Source organism: Lacerta agilis, chromosome 15 (assembly GCF_009819535.1).
Source record: "Lacerta agilis isolate rLacAgi1 chromosome 15, rLacAgi1.pri, whole genome shotgun sequence".
NCBI lineage: Eukaryota > Metazoa > Chordata > Lepidosauria > Squamata > Lacertidae > Lacerta > Lacerta agilis.
The window spans coordinates 3,409,549-3,428,507 of record NC_046326.1 but is presented as its reverse complement, the minus strand read 5'-3'; the positions used below and the strand labels follow the sequence as shown (position 1 = coordinate 3,428,507).

The window sequence follows — 18,959 nt, the reverse complement described above, 5'->3', positions numbered from 1 at the left end:
GAGAAAACAGATTGTCATGGAATCACATGCACAGAAGCTGTTCAAATATAATTTAACTCAGCCAGTTGATCTAAGGCAGAATTCTCTACACAATGATGCCTCATACCAAAAAGCAGTGAAGCCTAAAGGTAACATGGCCTACCTGATGTAAATATCCTCTCGCTTCTTTTCTTTATAAAAATTCTGCAAAAGTAAAAAAGCTTGGTTGTGAATAATTGAACTGATTTTAACAAATAAGAATAATGCAAACCAAAAGGTATATACCAGCACATTGACAGTGCAGCTCATGCGGTTTTCTTTACTCCCGTCATGCATGATGGCCCGATAATCCAAGAGGTTTTCTAGCAGGCTGCTAACCAAGAGAGCAAACACTTCGCCTGAGCTGGAGAGGTATTTGTGCTTCCGACAGTGCTCCAACAGGCTGCAGGGTCATGTGTGTGGTACAAGGGAAGTAGGAGACAAAGAGAGAGAAAACCAGTAGTTTAGAATTAAATTTTACAACAAATAAATAAAACATTATGGGTTCTATCCAATGTTGGTTATACCCCGAGTAGACCTCTTGAAATTAATAGAAATGGCTAACTTGGCTCCATTACTTTCAAAGGGTCCAGTCTACTCTGCATAGAGGTTAGTTGGATTCAACCCTATGTTGTGTTAGGGCCAAAGTTGCACTAGTGGAAGTCTGCAGTTGGGAGACCCTTTTGTGCTATAAGACTTCCGGTCATGCAACTTTTGGATCCAATCAATTGAAGCACAAAAAGAAAATGCCACATCTTGGTGGAACATCATTATTGTTAATAATACCAATGGCAGACACCGCAACTGTAGAACATCTCAGGAACAGTGCCTTTCAGCCATGAAATGCTGGCGTAAATAGGGAAACATCTCCTGAAGGTTAATACTGAGGGAGACAGTCACCTCACCAGGGAGAAAAGGGGTTCTAGAAACGCAAGCAAAAACACTCACACACTTACAGTTTCTCCAGCAAAATCTTGTATTGTTCATCCCCACGACCACCTTCAACTTCCTGATCCAGTTTTGTTATCAGCTCATTTTCAAACTACAAGTTGAAAGACAAAAAAGCAAAAACACGCACAGAGAGAATGAGCCATTGTTGTTCTACTGCAGGAGTGGACAGTGGATAGATTAAGATCTACTCTAGAAGATTGCTGGGTGATTTGCAAGTTATGGCAAGGATTTCTGACTCCGAACTGTTTAACAATAGTAGCAGCAAAATGCCTTGTTTTCACCTCTATTAGGCAGCTGAAATAAAGAAAGCTAACTAGGACTGGACTTGTGTGTGAAAAAAGGCCTATGAGTTCAGTTCTGTTCAGGTACTGAAGCCAAATTTCCATGCTCGGAATGTGGCTCAAAAGGCATCCTGTTCTTTACTTTCAACAGGATGCCAGATGCAACCTGACTCAGGTAGATTCTGGGTTCTAATAGAAAATGAAGCAAATCTGACAAGCCAGAAATCTGCCAGTCCTGTTCCAATGAACACTTTTGCAACTAACAAACAATGGAAAATATGGCAGGCATTTCTGAACTTCCTAAATTAAAATAGGTTTGCCCAACAAGAATATTTCCAAAGAATTCAATCAAAACACAAAATGATGCGTATTAAGGTATGTGTGATGCAAAACATTAACATTATAAAGAATAACTAATTCTGTTTTGTCTGTCTGTTATGATTATTCCCAATATAATTTCCAACCCATTTGCTTGAGCTCATCTCTTTTTGCTCTGAAGTAGAACCACACATTTCCTGCTGGTCCCCATGCGATTTTAGACCAGGAAGATGGAGGTTAATGCTGGAACTGTGCCACAACTGAGGGTGAACTATGATGCCATCATACAGAATGGACCCTATGATGTCATCCCAATATGATGCCAGGTATGCAAGGAGACCTAGAGCCTCTCAAAAGATAAATGAGTGGAACATACCAAGATAAGAGTGGAGGAGGCCAAAATAGAGACTGTGGTCAATTTGTAGGGCCTGAAGAAACCACAAGATGATCCCAGCCACCTAGTCACTGCTGGAGAGTTGGGAACCCCTAAATACAATATCATCTACTCTTGCCAACAAGCTCACTATGTAACTTCTTTACACATATCAAACAAGCAAGGGGCTAAAGAAATCAGAGTAGAGAGCCTGGGCTAGGTAGACAAAATATTCTGACTTGCCTTAGAGAACTTCCTATTTACTGAAATCCCTACTGGGAACCTACAAGGGGAAACTCTTTTTTCCTCTCCCCAATAATCCCACTTAGATCAACCTTCTGCTAGAAACCAGGCAGCCACCCAGTTGAGACAACCAGTTGAACCATGGTTTGATCCTGGTTTGTTTATCAACTCTATCCTTTGTTCTAGAAGCTCTGCTTCAAAGTGCCCAAACCCAAATTCCCAATTTTCCATTGCCTCCACCTTCCCTTATTTTGCTTCCCCCTTACAAGCTGGTCCATACCATATGGAAGTTTCTGCTCCCGCTGAAGTTAAATTCACATTGCATCATGTCAAAAAATATAGGGATGGTCGCCTTTCGCAATTCGGGCTCAGGTGTCAAGGTCACCTCCAGGATCGGGCCTACCATAGAGGGGATGAACTTGATCTTGTGAGGCCCTGAAAACAGGAAAAAGAGATTAGGGGCAAAGCAGATGGTTGCTTTGCCTGCTGCAAGTCTCCAGGGCAAACAGGCAGCTAATCCTAGGAAACTAATCGGCTCCTAGTCTTTCATATGCAAAACACACAATGGAAGCATCTGCTGCTTGACCACTCCCTTTCCACCTCCCCTAGTTCCTGCAGGGGACTCCAGGATTAAATGCTTCTCTGTCACAGATGCACAATATGGGTGTGTGTGTGTGTGTGTGTGTGTGTGTGTGTGGGTGAAGGGAGGGAAACACTAGGGGAAGCTGACGTCTGGAGACTGGATTACTTCTATAATTACATTGATATCAGAATTTGTTAACTGAGCTTTATTTCTATTAATTGGAGAAGTGCTGCAGCTAAGTGGTACAGCATCTGCTTTGCATTCAGAAAGCCCCATGGTCAATCTCTGGCATCTCCAGGAAGAGCTGGGAAGGGATTCCTTGCATGAAATCCTGGAGAGAGGATGCCAGTCTTATAAGGATATGAGAAGAGCCCATCTAGTCCAGTATCCTGTTCTTACTGTGGCCAACCAGATGCCTGAGAGAAAGCCTCAAAGCAGGATTTGAGCATGAGAGCCCTCTCCCTGCCTTTGGTTTGCAACAAGTTGTATTCAGAAGCATTGTTGCCTCCCGACTGTAGAGGCACAGCACAGCCATCCTGCTCTGTAGCCTTCAGCAGCTCTCTCTTCCATGAATTTGTCTAAATCGTCCATGTGGATAATACTGGGGGGGGGGGGACCCTGCAAACTCTCTGCAGTTGGTCTCTGAGGTTCTCACAGCTGCTTCCCTATTGCTCCCTATTGGCCTAGCTGCCCTAGCATGACTAACCTGGCCAGTTAGCCCTGGTGACCCCATTGATGTTTGTTTTTATGCTGTTTTTAGCTGTTTTTTAAGTTGTTTTAATCATTGTCTTACATTTGTTGGTAGCCGCCCTGAGCCTGGTCTTTGGATCGGGAAGGGTGGGGTAGAAATAAGAAAAGGTCCTTAGGTGATGCATGAAACTTACCTAGATTATACCACATGTCCCTTATTTTGAAGCCAATGTCCTTCCTCATGTCCCCATATCTACAAGAAAAGTGTGTGTGAAAGAGTGAAGGAAACATCCAGGGAAAATCAGTCAATTAATATATATTCGGAGAGCACATCATGGCCGCTTCATTCTCCTGCGCTGACAAAAGCCATGCCATAGTATGTGGTCTGAACCCATGCTTGTGCTATAGCTCTCTCCAGACTACTACTATTACAGTGGTACCCTGTACAGAGCATGTGTTTTTTCTTCTTCAAAACTATTGTCAGTCATATGCAAATATAGACAGATTTAATCAGTGGTGGCTGGTTCATTAGAGGAAATGGGGCAGTGCCCCATCAACCTCAGCCTGTTCTCAGCCAGCCCCCTGCCTGTCTTCCTACTGCCAACCAGGACAGGGGGTGGCCCTGCCTGGAAGCTTACTCCTCATTCTCAGTTTTGCCCATTGTAAAACCCAGAAGGGAGGAGAATGGGGACAAAATGAGCACCGGTCACTACTGGATTTAAATTTGAAAACTGATTTGATCAAGTAAGATTTGTGTATCCTGGATCCAGAGAGAGAGGAGAGGTAGAAAGTGGAAGGCAGTTGCCATAAAGCCTGAAAGCATGACTTGTGCTTATAAAAACCACAGCGGATGCACACTGGAGAGTGACAATTGGACAAAGCTCCCTGGGACATATTCACCACATGTTTACAGATACATCTCTCTCCTTCAATACATGCAGCTAAAAGTGCAAAATGGGTCCCCAGTAAGTTCAACAGTGGGGAGAAACTCACATGAAAACTTACTTCTTGACTATCTTGCTCCGTTTAGCCTGGGAGAAGCTCTCCAACTGGAGAGATTCGTGGGTAAGAAAGGCCACTGCCAAGTGAAAGTAATTATTCCACAGCTGTGGAGGAGAGGAAGAACATGGTTGAAACACTGCACATGATAGATGTCACAAGTCTCAGACCTTGAGCAGGAAACTGCCAGGGCAGCCATATGCTGCTAAACCACAGCTCCCATCATTCCCAACCAGCAGTCATGCCATTTGAGTATATTGGTTTATAGCGTATAAACAGGTCTGGTTGCGAGTGTGCTGATGGCGTAAGGATATGCTTGAGTGGAACTGAGCACCATTTTAGTTGTAATTAATTTGTGTTTACTGTTGTGTAGGGACTTGGGAATATAAAGGGATTGGCTTGTTCAGCTGAGTGATTGATTCGTGGGCCGAAAAGAGCAAGTTATTTTTTTCTTTTGCCAATGGCATTATTTTAAAAAGTTGATCTTTTAGTTGTTATTCTTTTGTGGATTTGTTATTTACATTGTGCTAAAATGTGGGACTTCCACTGTATTTCTTTAGAATCATGTATATTCAGAGGTGGATTTAGGGCAGCGTGACTGGTTTCCCCACATGACACAGGGGCCATGGGGCACCTTCCAGTCTCCTTCCTAAAGCCTAGTTAGCACTTACCCAGCTTTGGGAAGGAGGCAGAAGGGCCCTAGCACCCTACCAGAGCCTCACGCCTCCTTCCCAAAGCATTGTGCTTCCCTTACTTTTGGAGAGGGGAGTGCATCAAATTTTGGCCTTGCACAGTGAGCCATATTGCCAAGGTATATTGATGTTTTTCTGATGTTTAAGAGGATACTCCATTTAGCTGTTATTTAGTTAAGAGTCAGTGTGGTGTAGTGGTTAGATTGCTGGACCTGTGAGATAAGAGTTCAAATCTCTACTTGGTCATAAAGCTCACTGGGTGGCCTTGGACCAGTCACTGTCTCTCAGCTTAACCTACCACATGGGACTGTTCTGCTAATAATATGGGGAGGGGTGGAACCATGCACACCATCCTGAGCCCCTTGGAGGAAAGAAGGGGCAAAATACACAATTTGCTATGTTTTTGAGCTGAAAACCGAATCACAAAAGTTAGAGGGGTAAGAAATCAGAATTAGAATTGTAGAGTTGGAAGGGACCACAAGGGTCATCCAGTCCAGTGTTTCCCAACCTTGGGTATTCAGCTGTTTTTGGACTACAATTCCCATCATCCCTGACCACTGGTCTTGCTAGCTAGGGATGATGGGAGACCCAATGTTAGTCTAACTCCCTGCAATGCAGGAATCTTTTGCCCAATGTGGGGTTGAACCCACAACCCTAATATTAGGGTACCAGCTGTTCAACGCCATGTATTGGTCTGGGAGGTGTGAATTAGGTCAGTCCCATTTAAAGATCTGGACAAATCAAAGTTCTCCTCCATCCCTACCATCAGGCAGGTGTTTCTTTCCGAACCAAACAGCTAAACATCACCCAAACTTTCAACCTTGGCACCTTTTTCGATTGAGAATCTAATTTCAAATGGCCATCGCCAGCATCTTTTACAAGAGGTGTTTGTAGGCTCAGACTTTTAGCATTCATGATAAAAGCAGGGCTGCATTTCATCCTTACCTGTAGTTCAAAGCTTGCCTGATCGAGAAAGAAGCGGTTGAGCACAGAGGTGTATTGGTTTATGGCTCGGAGGAAAATCCTGGAAAAGTAAAGTCAGCACAGATGAGAAAATGTCAAAAAGAGAGGCTCAAATCTCTCCCCCATCTCTGTAAAAAAAAAAAAAGGTGGTGGCCTGCATAGCACTTGCAAGATATTTGATGTGGTTTGCCTTACACGTTTTCCCAAGTAATGGTGTCAATCAGTCATTTTTATTTATTTATTAAAGGATTCATATACTCTTATAAAATATCAGTGTGGCATGCACAACCTGCTCACATTGCTCACCAACCCTGCCTACTCCCCACCCTCCAGCTGAACGTCTAACCCCCCTGCGGCAATTCCACCTCCACCACCAATTGTGGCAAACTCCCTCTGCACACTCTATAATCACCAAGGGTCAACTTGTAGTTTTTGTGTGAGGTAAAACTTTGATACTTGTGACACTCAGGCAGATGAACATGTAACAAAAATTTATTATGTAGAACAAAGCTGGAAAAACAAATGTAGTTTCAGGAGATAAAATTATTTCAGGGAACAGTTAACTTACTAATAATTATATGAAATCTAGTGGATATTACAGGCTTCTAAATAAGGTAGTAAATGCACAACTTCTTTTAAACTTCAGTTGCTTATTATAAGTTATTACTCCTCAGATGTTACGGGTTTCTAGACTAGATGGTAAATACTCTGCATATTTCCAGTTATTTTGCTTCAGTTTTTAACTTAGTTTTTGTGTAGATGTTACAGCATAATACGTTAGTTCTTAAAGGTGGAACCTTCTGCCTGTTTCCCAAACTCTTCTCACTCCCACTCCTGAGGTACCTCTAGAGAAGTATAACAGACCCAGGATGCCCCCCCCCCAGTGACTGGATTCGGATTCTTCTCTTCCTAGAAGATCTCTCCCCTCCTGACTGACATGGGACCCAAGGAGACTTTATCCTCACAGCTTCTCCTTCTCCAACTCAGCCCCCCAGTTCACTCCTCTCTGAATGCTCTCCCAAGACACCACACAATGTCTTCCTATCTAAGCTATGAGGCTCCTTTCTCTAGCTGGAGATATTTTCCTCAGAGTGGCTGTCGCACACAGACCAGAACTGACCATGCCTGACTCTCCTTCTCTCCCTCTTGCTCTCTCTTAATCCACCTCACCATCTGAATCATTTCTCACAAACAGCTCCTTTTATTCTCCCTCCCAAAGCGCTGGCTCCACCCCCCTCTTGGTAGCCAATCAGAGAGAGGCTCCAGCCCTCTGGTGGAATTCCAAGGCACTGCATCACCAGACTCTGGTCTGGCTCAGCTGTCCATCACCCCCCTTGCCAAGCCCCACCCACTCCCTTTACACCTCACCCCCACCCCATTGGCTCACAGCTCCTTCAAGCCCCACATATCATCACAGCTCTTCTATGTCTCTCCATCCCTGCTTTATCCAAACCTCTGCGAGCAGCAAAACGGCTACATGTGGCAGAGATATATGAGAGCATTCTTAAGTTCAGGTTAAATCTTTAAGTATTTCTAACATGGCTTCTATGAATGTGAAAAAAGTCACAGCTTTATGTGCTGCACTGAATGAATAAATTAAAGCCCCATGTTCCCACCTTGGGAAAAACCAACAACAACGTCTACATCAAGTATGGGAAGATACTTTTTACCTGCTCTGTGTCATGGTCATGACCATCCAGTCATTTGCATAGACATTCTTGCCAATCAGATCCTTAAACATGATGAAGGTTTCCATCAAGAAATCCTATAAAGCAAGGAAAACAATAAAAAAGAATGAGGGGAGTTATATAAGCCCAGAATCTGTACCAACGGAGATGAGACCAAATCTAGGAAAAGACACCCTGATAGCAAATCTAGGGAAAGATGTCCTGTAAATCTCTAGGTTTTATTCCACAGACCTATCTTTTGGTTGTAAATAACAAATTACTTTTTTAATAGTAGTGACACGCTTGTTGTTATGATGGACTGGGCAATGTGCAGGAAAAAGAGCTTGCATACTTCAAGGTCCCCCAAGGAGATGCAGTGTGTGGGCTTTGTGGATACATTTATGTGTACTTAGGTATTACAAAGCGGGGCCTGCAGCAAAATCTTGCAGCATGGAGTGCTTCTGTTCAGTATTCTGGTCAGCTGCCCATGCTCTTATACAGGGCAGTCCATTTTATTTCTCAACCCCAAGAACCTCAGAACAGCCAGTCCCTCTCAGCCAAAACTACACAAGAGTGTTGTGAGGGTAACGGGGATGGGACCCTACACACTACCCTCAGCAATTTGCCACAAAAGAAGATTTTTAAAAAGTCAAAGATCTTGCACTGCAAACTAAACTGGATTTCATGCCATTAGGAAAGGTGACGTCTTCAAAATAAGTTCTGCTTAGAGTAGCCTCACTGAAATGAATGAACCTAAGTTAGTCATGTCCATTAATTGCAAGGGGCCTATTCTGAATATGACTAACATTGGATACTACCCAGAGACTCCAACAGTAGTAGGGACACTCCCTGTAGTAAACTGTCAATTTTGAAATAAATCAAAAGACAGCTGGCTGCCTTCGCCTACTCAGTGCCAACACAGGAAGATCACAAAAAGTCTCCATTGCGCTCCTTAAGATCCCCAAAGCAAGGGCACACCAAGCAGGATGCCTGTAAAAAAGGGAGGGTTGCCTCCCAACACTGCCAAGCGCCACACATTTGCAAAGGTCACACAGCTGTGTGCCAAACATGTGACCAGGAAGGTGCCCGCCTCTTGCCAAGCAATTTCCCAATATCCCTTGCTCCGAGAACCAAGGAGGAAAGAGGAAACTGCCGCCTTATCTGTGGCACTGCACATCTGTGGGTCAAAACTCTTCAGTCATGTCAGTCAAACATCTGCACCGCCACTGGGAAACTGTGGCACACTGGGAAATTTTTTGCTTGGTTTTAAAACGCAGAGGAGGTGGAGCTGTGCATTGATCCATAACAGAAGAACCTCAGCCAATTTCCCAGCCCTGACTCCTCTCCCCTTGGGTATGTGGGCACAGGCACTTGGGCAGGCACCATGCCAGGCCATTAGAGGGATTTCAGGCCTGTGTGCATCTCCCTTAGATGTGTGCATCTAGCCAGCACCCTACCCTTGCTCAAGGTCAAGGAACACAATCTGAGAGCTTATATTCCTTGGCTGACTGGAGAGAAGGACTGCACAGGAAGGCAAGAGGCCCCAACAAGCCCCTCACCCCCAATGCTCTCAAACAGCCTGGCATACGTATATTGAGTGAGCATGTGGGGGGCGGGAAGAGAAAGGTTCTACTAGGCCCTATAGCATAGGGGTGTGTGTGGGGGGGGCCAATGCAGTTTCTACCTGACCTTCAGGACTCAAGATATGAGAGCCATCTTCAAATATCTAAAGGGCTGTCACATGAAAGATGGAGCAAGCTTGCTTTCTCCTGCTCTGGAGGGTAAGAACCAAAACAATGGATTCAAGTACAGGAAAGGTGATTCCGACTAAACATCAGGAAGAACTCTTTGACAGTAAGAGTTTTTTGACAGGGGAACAGACTCCCTCACTGGATGTTTTTAAGCAGAGGTTAGATGGCCCTCTGTCACAGATGCATTACCTGAGATTCGTGCATTGCAGGGGGTTGGACTAATGACCCTCAGGGTTCCTTCCAACTCTATGATTCTATGGTCATTCCTCCTCCCCAAGCTACATCATTCACAGGTTCTGAACTGCACCCTCCTCCAGTGCTTTTGCCTGGCTGGAAAAAAGTCCTTGAACTGTGACAATGCTTTCTGCTTGCCTGGATGGAGGGTAGTGCATGCAGAAACCTTGCACTTTTGCAGCACTGCAATGTAGCCTACTGTTCAAAGTCAAGGGTCACACCAGCAGTTTTTTTCCAGCCCCACCCCCCACCAGGCTGCACTCACCACTGCATTCAGCCCCTGGAAAGCTGCCTATGAGAGAATGCAGCAACTTTGATGGAGAAAGGTTCCTTTGTATACATGGTACCTGTGTGTGGCTGGACTGAGCACACAGTGTCTGCTGTCAACATGCAGATCAACTGAAGGCCAGTCAACACAGTATGTTAAAAACATGACTACATCCAACACGTTGATTGGTTCATTTTTAAAGAGCAGCCCAACAATAAGGCTGTTGTCAGTGTGTGAGGGCTTGCTGATCAAATCCCCAAGACGGGGTGAGCTCCTGTTGTTCAGTCCCAGCTCCTGCCCACCTAGCAGTTCGAAAGCACATCAAAGTGCAAGTAGATAAATAGGTACCGCTCCGGTGGGAAGGTAAACGATGTTTCCGTACACTTCTCTGGTTTGCCAGAAGCGAGTTAGTCATGCTGGCCACATGACCCGGAAGCTGTCTGCGGACAAACACCGGCTCCCTCGGCCTATAGAGCGAGATGAGCTCCGCAACCCCAGAGTCGTCTGTGACTGGACCTAATGGTTAGGGGTACCTTTACCTTTACCTTTTACAGTGTGTGAGAGAGACAGGGGGAGAGAGTGGCTGGGAACTGTTTCTAAGACCATGAGTGGTTTATTCTGTTCAATTCTGTTTGAATACTGTATCTTACATTTGTTTATTTATTTTTTATTATTGTACCTGTAGTTATGCTAATTTACCTTATGATTGGATCATGAGATTGTTGTTCATTGGACCTGTTTATATGATTTTGTATACTGTTTTTCTCTGTTTATTACTTTGTTCCTCACTCTAGTATTGAAAATATTCAGTAAAGAGCAAGCTATAAATACTGTAAATAAACAATAAATAAGCAAGACCACAGAGCCCAAGACAAGACACGCGGATCCTCATAAGGTAGTCATTCATTAAAAAGGTGTATTGCTGGGACCAAAGCACTGTTACAGAATTGGAAAATGAAATTGTTTCAGAAGGATTAATGGGGATGGCTCCTTGCTAAGGGAAGTATTGCTAAACCTTATCAAATCAATGCTTGATGAACAGAATTCCATCTGACACAGGGCACCACAGAGATAAGAATTAACAGACTAATAATGTTAACCCAAAGACGTAGGGGACCCATGTCTGGACAAGAAGGACTACAAGTGAATGCTTGTTAATCTATATATATAAAATCGTAAAAGGTGGGTGTTTGTGCTGTACCACCTTTCTCCGCAACTGCTTGACCGATTCCGTTCAAATTTGGAAACAACGTTCCATGGGCATATGGGAAGGATCTTACGTAGTTAGATTGCAAAAATAATACACCTAACCCAGGTAGAAATTGGATTTTGTGCCAAAAACACAGCGCCCTCCAGTGGACGGAACGCAGCATAACACACTAAAAACGTCTCAAACCCCTCCTCCTCCTGTTACTACGTCACTACCTCCAGCCAATGGAGGGACACGCCACTCACAAACGCCGCTGCTGTCTCCGGCGGCAGCTGTAGACCCACGCAGGCAGGAACAACCGTTTGTGTGGTTGGCAGCCATGGCTCCATCGGGTGGGGAGGAAAAGTGAGACGAAATGTCGCTTTCGCCATCTGCAGTGTTACCTCAGACACCGACAGAGCCAGGATGGGCGGAAACGGCACTCTCAAACCTTCGATGCCGCCTCCACTTACAAAACAGCCAGAGCGGGCGGAAATGAAACTTACCGTCATTTGCGGCGGCGGCAGTAACAGCTGTAGAGCCAGCCGGATAAGAAGCAGTTTCCAACGCCGCCTCCACTAAGAAGACGGCTGTAGTGCCTGCGGTGTCAGCCGCAAAAAAAAACTTTGGTAATTTCTGGGACTCCATCGCCACTGAGAGGAGAGTCTGGACGCCCAGAAAAGAAATGACCGCCATTTATGGCGGCGCCCAAAGCATCTGCAGAGCCAGTAAGGAAACCACACATCCTCAACTTCAACAAGAAAAAGTGTCGGTAAGCATACACTTCCACTTTTGCACTGCACCTCCCTTTCCCATTTCCCCAAATCAGCCACAGCAACGCGTGGCCGGGCCAGCTAGTTTTATATAGCAAATAAATTTTCCCAGAATTTTTTTTTTAAACCCCACTGTGTGTATATTGACTTGGTTACTATTATTTTACTGTGTCCAAGCTTGATTTGGGGAGTCAGCAAAGTGCATCTTGTCTTCCTGATAGAGTGAATTTCTTTCCCTGTCACACTGCCAGCAAAACATTTTTCAGAAAGCTGAGCTCAAAGCAACTAACAAAAATCAAACATTAAAGCAAGTGTAAAAACAAGATTAGAATCTGCATAAAATGCTCAATAACATAGAAAAGACTAGATCCAGTTCAGCAGAAAAGGAAGGTCATGAGGCCTGGTGATGGTGACACTCATGCTTGCCTGGGGAGAGCATTTCACAAAGGGGGAGCCACCACTGAGAAGGTCAGTTCTTGTGTTATTATCCTCAGGGCCTCCCTCAGAGGTGGCACACAGATTAGGGCTTCAGCTGATTAACGAAGGATCTGGGTCAATGTGAGGAGAGACAATCCTTAGGGTACTTAGTTCCTCAGTTGCATAATGTTTTATAGTTCAAAGCCAGCTTTGAATTTTGCTCAGAAACTAAATGGTTTCTAGTGCTGTCTTCAAAGGCAGCCCCACATAAAACACATTGCAGTAATCTAATCTGGAGGCTACTAGAATGCAGACAACAGAAATTAGGTTATTCCTGTCCATATAGGGTCATAGCTGAGCCATTAGTCAAAGTGGATTCCTCCATACCACCAAAGCAATCTGAGTCTTAACTAAAAGTAATCCCGAAGTACCAGCATTTAGTGGCTTGAGTTCAACTTTCCCCAACCTGATTCCTCTCCAGTTGGACTCCAACTGCCACCAGCCCCAACTAGCAGGGATGATGTGAGCTGGAGTCCAAAACATCTGGAGGGCACCAGGTTCCAGAAATCTGTTCATCACAGCTATTTAAGTCATGACTAGAGAAAGTACAGGACACAAGGCTGATTTAATCAACCATTCCCAGGTTCAATACATGCCATGTACTGGCGCTTCCAAAATGGTGACATCAATCAATGATCCTTCGGCCTTTCTTCAAAAGAAAGTTGGCCCAAGGAACTAAAGATTTATCACCTTGCTTAAGTGCAAAAGGATGAGCTAGATATTGGCCTCTCTGATCATGCTAATCCCTCACTGATGAAAGACAGCTGCTTGAAAAAGGTAGCTCTGCAAAACTTGCTTGGAGAAAATTTCTTAATCTGTAGTCACAATCCTATGCAAACTGTCGAGGGAATAAGTCCCACTGGACTCAGTGAGGTTTTCCTGCTCAGGAAACATGGGGTTGTAGCCAACTGATTTCTACTCAGAGTAGACTCATTGAAATTAATGGCCTAACTGAACCAATCTATTAATTTCAATGAGTCTACTCTGAGTAGGTAAGGAATCGGGTAGGATCTGGGTGTTACGTTGTTGATTTTTTGTCTGTTCACCTGATCAGCACATGTGCAGAAACACCACACAGCTCAAGCATTCAGGAATTCCTGCTTCCTGCAGATGGCAACATTTCTCAGCAGATCTAGGGTGCTGGAATCAAAGGAACAACTGCCAAATGTTAACAGTTCCTCTTGACCAATATGCAATTGTTATAAATACCCATTAAGGAACTACCCGTACCCCAACAGAACAAATGTAATCTGAGTTGTTGCTAAAAAGAAAGAGGCATATAAACATTTTAAAACAAAATCGAAAATTCTTTCTAGTAGCACCTTAGAGACCAACTGAGTTTGTTCCTGGTATGAGCTTTCGTGTGCATGCACACTTCTTCAGATACGAAGAAGTGGTATCTGAAGAAGTGTGCATGCACACGAAAGCTCATACCAGGAACAAACTCAGTTGGTCTCTAAGGTGCTACTAGAAAGAATTTTCGATTTTGTTTTGACTATGGCAGACCAACACGGCTACCCACCTGTAACTGAAACATTTTAAGCAACTAAGAACATTCCAAGAAGAAAAGTGACTAATGGAAACAGAGAGAGGTGTGGCAAGTGCGACAACCTAGGTGCAAATTTTGGTTGTCAAGCAGGACTGGTGCCTTGCAGGGGGTCTTCAGCTGATGACAAGGAATGGCAGAGGGAGATTTAGGCTTTGTACCAGTACCCTGCTCTGGCTAAATAAGGAACTACATCAGCCACATCAGCCAAGGAAAACTCCTTCTATCAATGGTCAGCACAGGTCAGATGACATACTTGACCAGCGAATGAAGGCTTCTGGGCAAGATTTGCTTGCTAGTCTGAGCAACAGCGAGACCTTCTTTGGTTGAAGACTTGGTTGCAAATTAGTTTGCACACACTGGCCAGGTCTGGAAGCAGGGCTATAAAAACAGTAAAGTTACTCTGCACTTGTCCTTGGTTGATTCCCCACCCTTCCCTTATTACTCAATTTTTCTTAAGAAATAAAATCCTAACCTGTGTGGGAATAATGGGTAGGTGACCTGGAATTAGAATCATCGAGTTGGAAGGGACCCTCATGATCATCTAGTCCAACCCCCCGCAATGCAGGAATATGCAGCTGTCCCATACGGGGATTCAAACCTGCAACCTTGGCTTTATCACCACCAGGCTCTAACCAACTGAGCTATGGACATGTCTGATTGACACCTTTTATAAAATTGAGATTTTTAATTGGATTTTATTGGTAACATGACCCGTATCTTGATTGTGGCAACTGTATGTTACTGCCACTGTGAGAGGTAATTTGCATCAAGTTACTTTTCTTTTTACACTTTACAGTGTAAAAATGTGATGGCAAGTGCTGGGGCTACTTAAAAGATTTCAATTGTTAAGGTTGTGTAAGATTTAGTATGAAACTGGCTTACAGTATGGTATAGTAGTTGTTCAACGAGGACCAGGGTTCCAATCCCTACTTAGCCATGAAGCTCACTGGGCGACTGGCTCAGTCTCTCGGCCTAACCTACTGCATGGGGTTGTTGGGATGGTAAAATAGGGAGGTGGAGAACAGCATATACCACTTTGAGCTCCTTGGAAGAAAGGTGGGATATAAATATTCAATGCTGAACAAATAAAAAGGGCTCCAATGAATTTTAAAAACTGGTTTCTTGGCCAAAATACTTATATATGGTATATACAGTCATGCTGATGGGAGTGGTAGTGCAAAACAGCTGGAGGGCACCATGTTGGGGAAGAGTGATCTAAGGCAACTTTTAATAGTGCCTGACGGGAAAGTGAACCCAAACATTGCAAATGACTTGAAGGGCAAATGTTGGGAGCCAAACTCATCAGATATATTTGTAAATGGTTGCAATAAAACCCTCCTCGGCAGCCTTTGAGTTTTCCCAAGTGAGCTTCCCACACGGTTGTCTAAGATCTTCTACGCTAAAGGAGCTTTTGAGTAACTTGAGCTGAATGCGGAAATCCTGAAATGAAAACCTCAACAGACACAGCTTTTAAGATCTGAATGGCCTGGGGATTTGGTTGCAAACGGATCACATGGCCTTACAGCAATAAACACACAACTTCATTTTCTGGAAGCCAACCCTGATGGCTCAAAATTTGCCAGCTTCCCATCAGACCAAATAAAGTCAAAGCCCTTCGAGCTCTTGGCAGAGCTCCATGGTGGAAGAGACAGAACGCCACTCCCAGTTTCCCCCCAGTTTCTCTTCCCCCCAGAGTGAACATAAACATATGCCAGTCTCCAAACTGCTCTCCTTACTGGTTTTTCCATGCCACAGTGCTCAGGCCCTGAGCCAGCCAAAGACTGAATGAAAGATACTCCAAAGGATCAGGAGGCAGGAAAGGAAAGGAAGACCAGTATGTATTAAACCAGAGAATGAAATCAGTCATATTTGCCTAAAGCATTTTGCATAGTTTATTTTGTTTCTGCTAGTTGTGCGAGAGGGGCTAGGAACACAAGAAGCTGCCTTATACGGGCTATTTGTCCATCTAGCTCAGTACTGTCTGCTCTGACTGGCAGCATCTGTCTAAGGTCTTTCTGATCAGGGCTGAGTCTGGTACCTTCTGCTATTGCCCACCCCTGTTCTAGGCACTGAAACTTCACCCCCAGCCTTTGGAAATCTTATTCAGCTATGCCTCCTGGTTCCTGCAATTTCAACAGGTGTGGCTCACATACTTTCAAAGCATATTTACATAACTCTAAAGGACTGGAAACCTGACTTTAATCTTTTTATTTTTCTTTAAAGAAACCTGAGATTCTTAAGCAGTTAAACTCAACCAACCACCACACTGTGTAACTCTTAGAAAATATGCACCTCTGATCACAACTCAGGGTGCTGCACAAAGGAAAAAGACCCAGTTTTCAAAAGACAAAGATTAGAGACCCACTACGCATGAGCTTCGTAACATGCTCCTCCCACATCAAAATGCAGTCAGACTTACAATAAGATCTTGTCTGGTTTTGAACGTGCTGATGTAGTGGGTATAATGGGAGTCATCCATTTGTCTCAGGATAGCTGTCATGCAGGCGACAAAGCTACTCTGCAAACAAAAGCAAACCCTTTGTCAAATGGGCACATGCGAGCAGATGAAGCGACTGAGGTTCTGCTTGTGGGCTTCACAAAAACATCAGGTCGCTGGATAAGATGGAACTCTTTTTAAGGGCTCTTTTTAAGATGTGGAGCAATACAAGTCAGTTCTCAAAGCTGATTGGGGGCAAAGATGGGGTGGGGGAAGAAAATGCAAACCACTCACCACCCCAAACGCTTGCTGAACACCAGCCTTCACCAACCCGGGGTCCTATAGATGTTTGGACTAGAATTCTCCATCAACTTTGGCCAGCACTGTGTTAGCAGGGGCTGATGAGAGTTGAAGCTCCAACATCTGCATGGGGCCTGGCTGGTGAAGCTGCTCTGCAGACATACAGAACATTCCCAGCAGTTTCTGTTCTGCCAAGGCTTACTTTTACAGCCACTTTTAGGTTTGTTGGTTTTTTCAGCATGTGTTGTAACTTTGCTTCTTGAAAACTGTGTTATGAGAAGTTACCTGAGACATTTGGTCTCTTGGAAATCCAGCAACTTACTTAGTTTTGTGGGGGGTGGGGAGATAACTATACATGGGAGGAATGCAGATTACCTGGTACTGAGGCCAAATACCTGTGCTCAGGTGTCTCAAAGAACCATGGTTTATCGTAATGGAAACAAGTGGGCTCACATGCACCCCCAGCCTCCTTGGAGAAGGTCAGACAAACTGCTTAGTACTAACTATGGTTTGTTTGAAACAGCCAACTTCAACAATGGCTTGTAAGGTTTTTTTTAAAACAAAACAAAACATAGTTAAGATTAACTACAGTTTATGGTTAAGCTGCAATACACGGGTAGGTTTCTCTCCATGATAAACCATAGCTTATTGTGACATCTGAATGCAGTCTCCAGTTCCAGGCTCAGTCTCATGGCTTAGCCGCAGGGGCTATGACTCACATATGTCACTCTCCCTGCCCTCTTCACATGCTCTGATTCTCTCGCACACAGTTAGTCTGCAGTAACTGTATCTTGTCACAAAACCTGAAATTGGTAAACTAAGCTTACCATGAACCATAGGTTGCCTCCTACCCTGGATTGGAACCCATGTCAAAGCATAGATTCCAATTCCGTTCTGGGACAACTGTGCTTTGTGCCGACCATAGTTGGACCAATTTGCAGTTGCAATCGAAATTATTCAACCCTCATTGCAAATTGGGTTTATTATCAAAATTGCAGACTGTCAGCTGTTTGCAATGAGCAAATCAAACAAAAGCAATTCAAAAAGTTCAACACAACGGATGCTTCAAGTGGTTCCCCCAAATTCAGCTGAAAATGCAACTCTGGTCTATTATTTAACCTCTTCATGGCAAACATCTTTAGTACTTAGCAGAGCAGCCTTTAGCTGCCATGACCTGCTCCAAACAAGACAGCAGCTTCTGGCAGCGTTCCTGAGGAATCTGAGCCCATTCCTCATCAGCAATGGCCAGTAACATTCTTGGGTCTGCATGCTGGAACCACCTTCTTCAAATCCCACCAAAGATTTTCTATGGGGTTCAAGTCAGTTGAGTATGATGGCCACTGTAGAACCTTCCAGGACTCCCTCTGCAACCAAGCCTTGTTGGAATCTGAGGGATGCTTGGGATCACTGTCCTGTTGGAAGGTCCAATGACACCCAAGCTTCAGCTTCCTCACAGATGGCATTACATTTCCTCCTCAGATTTCCTGATACCTCAATGAATCCATCCTGCCTTCCATATGCTGCAAGTTTCCAGTGCCAGAGGATGCAAAGCAGCGCCAGAGCATCACCGAACCACCACCATGCTTCACTGAAGGCTGAGTGTTCTCTTCTGCATATGCTTCATTCTTCTTCCTCCAGATACAGTGCTGATTCATGGGGCAGAAAAGTTCCAATTTTATTTCATCCATCCACAGAACAGAAACGCTGTGGTTCCTGTGGCTTATTTATCTGATTTTGAGCATATTGGAGCCAACTTTTCTTGTGCTTTTGGGTCAGTAGTGGTGCACGTCTTGGAGTTCTGGGATGGAAACCATCTGCATTTAGTACGCGCCTTCCTGTGCTCACTGAAACCTCAGTGCCTGCTGCCATCAAGTCTTGCTGCAGTTCTTTTGCAGTCACGCGAGGGTTTTTCCCAGCCTGCCTTCTCAGAAGTCTGGTTGCTGCCACAGATAACTTCCTTTTTCTGCCTCATCCAAGTAGTGTAACCACTATTCCTTTAACTTTGAACTTGCAAACTATGCTTCCAATGGTGTCTCTAGAAACATTCAGTGCCTTTGCTATCTTCTTGTATCCTGCTCCCTGTTTGTGAAGGGTAATGATCTCTTCTCTTACTGTCTTGGAGCATTCTCTTGACTTAGCCATATTTCTAACCTGCAGCCAAATCTCACACTTAGCAAACCTCTAGCCACCTCAGGTATTTCAT

At 44.4% G+C, this 18,959-nt stretch overlaps 1 protein-coding gene across 3 annotated transcripts in view; it reads right to left on the bottom strand.

Annotated features, from left to right (window-relative positions):
- Positions 1 to 18,959, bottom strand: part of DOCK5 (dedicator of cytokinesis 5) — a 155,170-nt gene that overhangs the window by 31,874 nt on the left and 104,337 nt on the right. Inside the window, exons 28-36 of one of the 3 annotated variants that reach the window (XM_033171850.1) lie at positions 16,439 to 16,537; positions 7,782 to 7,876; positions 6,094 to 6,172; positions 4,463 to 4,563; positions 3,652 to 3,710; positions 2,465 to 2,619; positions 975 to 1,060; positions 265 to 421; positions 143 to 183 (exon numbers count right to left, since the gene is read on the bottom strand). In XM_033171850.1, the coding sequence (XP_033027741.1) occupies positions 143 to 183; positions 265 to 421; positions 975 to 1,060; positions 2,465 to 2,619; positions 3,652 to 3,710; positions 4,463 to 4,563; positions 6,094 to 6,172; positions 7,782 to 7,876; positions 16,439 to 16,537 (872 nt within the window). Of the gene's footprint in view, positions 1 to 142; positions 184 to 264; positions 422 to 966; positions 1,061 to 2,464; positions 2,620 to 3,651; positions 3,711 to 4,450; positions 4,564 to 6,093; positions 6,173 to 7,781; positions 7,877 to 16,438; positions 16,538 to 18,959 lie in introns of those variants that run through there. The other 2 variants (XM_033171848.1, XM_033171849.1) reach the window with 2 other exon arrangements.